This window comes from Convolutriloba macropyga, chromosome 11 (genome assembly GCF_964194025.1).
Source record: "Convolutriloba macropyga chromosome 11, txConMacr16.3, whole genome shotgun sequence".
NCBI lineage: Eukaryota > Metazoa > Xenacoelomorpha > Acoela > Convolutidae > Convolutriloba > Convolutriloba macropyga.
Genome location: NC_134478.1, coordinates 9,979,391 through 9,983,936, shown reverse-complemented (window position 1 = coordinate 9,983,936; position 4,546 = coordinate 9,979,391). Strand labels below are relative to the sequence as shown.

The following is a 4,546-nucleotide window of genomic DNA, read 5'->3' as shown; positions in this document are numbered from 1 at the left end:
ACATATTGTTTTACTTATTTCACGTTTTGACAACGCGGTTGGCAAATGCCTTTGTTATAACATGAAAAAATTAGAAGTAAAAAAACCTTAGAAATATTTTGTGGTTAGCTCTTGGTTTGTGTGCGATGCGAAAAATTCGAACTGTGTGTAAAGGTAGCCCGTTTTCATTCAATTTTGTTTGAATTCGTTTTCATAAAAGACACTAGTGGTGCCTTAATGTTGTTCAAGATGGTAAGGGTTATATTCTTTTAACAATTAATTTTTTGCTTAATCTGTAAAAAAAAACATCTAAATGTATATTGAATGAATTTAAACTAGCATTTGAGAATAGGTACATATAAAAATAATGAAAACAAAAAACCTAGGAAAATATTGCGAGAAAATACAGGAGATTTGTTGAATGGCTGCAAGGTACATTTATCGTAAGCGGGTTTGATGAAGTACCTATGGTTGTAGAACTCGGGATATCATTCGTTTTGTACTCATTTTTCTTCGTTTTCTTGAACATCTTCTCCGTAAACTATCTTCTTTACTTCTTTGATGTCCAGGTCGAATAAGGACCAATAAAATGTTACGGCTGCTATCTGACTACGATTCCAGAATAACCTTACGCCGCTGGTTCGTAAATCTTTTAGGTCCCGAACTTTCAGATCAAATTATCAATCAAATATTATTTCAAACTCTCGTCTCAGTTGCAACTTGAAACTTGATGAATAATATTTTTATTGAAATTGTATTCCGAATTGACAAAATATTTCACTGATTGGATAGAAACAATGCAACTGATTCTTACGGCCATCTGAGCAACTTAGTAATTAACAACTTGAAACACTGTTTACATAATAAGTAAACAACAGCATAAACGTTAACAATTTGGTTTTTGGATTATCAAATAATATTAAATTCTAGAAAAGCACGGTATATGAATGGAAAATACCCAGAATAACATTAGCATAACCATTTAAGTCACATAGGTTGATTAGACTTACTTAAGAATTTGATTAATCTTTATGAAATTAAACAAAATTATATAAGTCAAGTTGTTTGAGACTATAAGGAGGCCAATAGTAAATGTCAAACACCGGAAACAGATATTTAAAACTTAGAACAATTGACCATGACATTTTACACTCACTCAGCTCAATAGAATGGTTTAAAAATAAATAATTTTAGCTACGTCGTAGCTAAGTACTTCAGAATTTTTGCTGAATTTTGAGATTTTCGCATATCCGTTCTTCTCAAAAACTTTTGTCGAAATTTGGGCTATCCAATGGTAATATTGTACAGCTCATCGGAAATAAAGGTCAAACCCCCCTCCCTATGTTGCTGTCTCCCGACTTTACCTTCAAGGTCAAATTTGAATTTGAAGAAAGGGTTAGTGTATCATATGCAAAGTAACAGCACATTTCGGAAAAAATGACAACTAATATAATATCTAATCGGCTGGAGACTACTGATAAATGACAAACACTTAAAGCACCTAAATGTACACAGGTCGGGACAATAAATTAGAATATTACATAATGAAACAAGTTCTGACCGCAACGTAGCCGGTACAGTTTTGGGTTATTTTCCAAAAATAACATCATTTGTGGTCACTAATGATTGGTATAAGTTTTATTACTGGTCGTTTGTAAGATCTCAGTTGAGTTTTAATCAAATCTGCTCTTACTCTCTGATCATCACCTCTGCAGACGTCCTCGACTCTACCCAAAGGAAAGTTGAAGGGATGAGTATTCTTGTCCGTTATCCAAACAACATCTCCTTTCTTGATCTCTTCTAGTTCTTCCTTCGCCAATTTGTTCCCCTGTTGCAAGGTAGGAAGATACTCGTTCATCCAACGATTCCAAATTGCAACTAGGATACTGTGTTGGTCACGAAAAAGTTTTCTGTAGCTAACTGGTGTTCCAGAAAATAATGTATTTGGCCAACTCACGTTAACTTGACCAATTAAGAAGTGATTTGGCGTTAAAGGCTTTAGATCGGAAATGTCACTGCTAACGTCAGCAAGTGAACGGTTGTTTAGAAGTTGTTCCAGGATGCACAAAACCGTTAGTGACCTGTCTTCCTTCAGGCTTTGCTTTCCCAAGACATTCAACAGCGCCTTTTTGCAGGATCGTACAAATCTTTCCCAAAATCCACCAAAGTGAGGCACTGCTGGTGGATTGAAATACCATTTGATACCCGAATCGGATAACTTGACATTGATTTCGTTCCTTTGAAGCTCGGCGAAGCACTCCTTGAAGTCTCCCGCTGCTCCAACAAGTTTCGTACCATTATCCGAATAATTGTGTTTGGCTGATCTCATCTTGCAATGAATCGATGGACTGCATCGAGACATGAATTCGTGTCCAAGCTGTCAACTAACTCTAAGTGCACTGCTCGTACACTAAGGCACGTAAACAGGCATACCCATTTCTGTACTGTCCGTCGAAACATCTTTACTTCGAAAGGTCCAAAATAATCAACACCTGTGTTCGTAAACGGTCGTACATTGTTCATAACTCTCTCGATCGGAAAATCACTGATTTGTGATGGCTTGATGCTTGCAAACAATTGACACTGTGCACAATTGTGTTTAACTGATCGGAGGCATTTCGTAACCCAATTATTCAAAACTATTTTGGACTTCGTTTCTAATATACTCGGCATTTTCGTGGTGAAAGACTTTGTGCTTATATTTCAAGTACGGCTGAACTGCTCTTTGCTTGCTGGGCAAAATAACAGGATGTTTTGTTTCATATGGCAAATCTGATTTACGGAGTCACCCTTTTGCTCTCAAAACCCCGTTAGAATCGATGAAGGGTACCATGAGACAATCTTACTGTTTGGCGAAGTCGTTTTGCCAGACAAAAGAAGTTTTCTTTCTATTGCATAGCTTTTCATCTAGACATTTTCACAGATGACATCTTCCACCTCATTTAACAACTCGTAAACTGTCTTAGATTTATGCTTCCATGACAAAATCCACGAAACTGTTCTGTGCAATTGGTTGAACTGGCTGATGTTTTCCCAGTTCAAGATGTTTTGAATATCATCCTTAGCTATGAACACATTAACGTCCATATCTTGCTCAACTGGGTGCTGGTTGTCATCTTCTGAAACGATTGGTTTTTTGAGCCACTCGGGGCCTTGAATCCAGTTACTTTTGGAAACTTCGTCAAAACTAACTTCTCTCGTTCCTAAATCGGCTGGATTCTCCACACCCGCAATATAGTGCCATTCGTCGACAGTTGACCTTTCTAGTATTTCTACAATACGATTGGCTGCAAAAGTGGGTTGCTAAAAGTTGCTTGAACTGATCCACTGAATTATTGTTGTGGAACCTGACCACATAAAATTTGTGAAATTGAAGAGAGTGCTCTTTGATGATAGCACTCTTCAATCTGTTTCCAGTGAATTCTGCCATTAGTTTCATTTTCCTAATTGTGTGATGTTTCACTGGAGCAACTTGGACTTTGCACATGATGACCGAAACTTCTCGTTCTGCTTTTCTGGTTTCTGTAACAAGGTAAGCTACAGCACAGCAGGCATCTTCAGAGGCGTCACCAAAAACATGCAATTCATTTGTGACGTTATCATCGCTTGTTTGATACCATCTGCTCACTTCGAAAGTTTCACCGGCATTCAATTCAGCAATCCAATCTGCAAACTGGTTGTTCAAATTTTCGTCAATGTAGCAGTCCCATTTTTGTCCTTTCGTTTGCCATATATCTTTCAGAATGATTCTTCCTCTGATGACAAACGGTGCTAAGAATTCTAATGGGTCAAAAACACTTGAAAGAACTGATATGACCTTACTCTGTGTCCACCTGCTCTCTGGCTCAAAATTCATTCCTCTACAAACTTTGTGTGCGTCAGAGACATTATTCCACTCGAGACCAAGTATTGTCAAAGCTTTGTCATGAAATTCATTTCGGTCGAAGTTCGTCGCCCATTTTGTTAAAAGCACCTTTTGCCAAAATTTATGTTAACTCCAATTCGATATCTACTGCTGTTTTTTTCACTATTCAGGGAAACTAACAAGTCGTACATATAAAAATAATGTGAAGCGCTTCGACTCGAACGCTCAAATACAGATGCTTTATCAAGAGCGCATCGTTGAAGGACAAAATTTGCACATGTTAGAGATGACTTATATCCAAAGATGTGCCGATTGTACTGATACGTAACAACTTTGTCATTTTTGGCAAACCAAAGAAATTGCAAAAATTTTCTGTCTTCAGTATTGACTTCAACTTGAAGAATCATTTCTTCGATATCTGCTGTCATCGCAGACCTGTTTTCTCGATATCTTGATAGAATGCCCATCAAACTCGCCAACAGGTCTGGTCCCGCTAAGAGCAGATCATTGAGTGAGGTACTACGAAATTTACTTTTTTTTGCGTTGAAAACTCTCCTCACTTCATCTGGTTTGTGAGGATTTAATACCGGGTGATGTGGAACATACCACACAAGATCGTCGCGAGTTAAGGCAAGATCGTCAGAGGATAAGATCGAAACATATCCTTTTCGAAAATCGGACGCTATTGTTTTACTGTTTTTT

At 37.4% G+C, this 4,546-nt stretch overlaps 1 protein-coding gene across 1 annotated transcript; it reads right to left on the bottom strand.

Moving 5' to 3' along the window:
- Positions 1–1,585: 1,585 nt before the first annotated feature.
- Positions 1,586–2,308, bottom strand: LOC142349036 (uncharacterized). Its single transcript, XM_075400446.1, has one exon. It carries the CDS (start codon positions 2,306–2,308, stop codon positions 1,586–1,588), a length of 723 nt encoding a protein of 240 aa, XP_075256561.1.
- Between the last annotated feature and the right edge of the window lie 2,238 nt (positions 2,309–4,546).

Excerpts from the sequence above, each read along its gene's own strand:
- LOC142349036 (XM_075400446.1), bottom strand. The coding sequence starts at position 2,308 with ATGAGATCAGCCAAACACAATTATTCGGATAATGGTACGAAACTTGTT.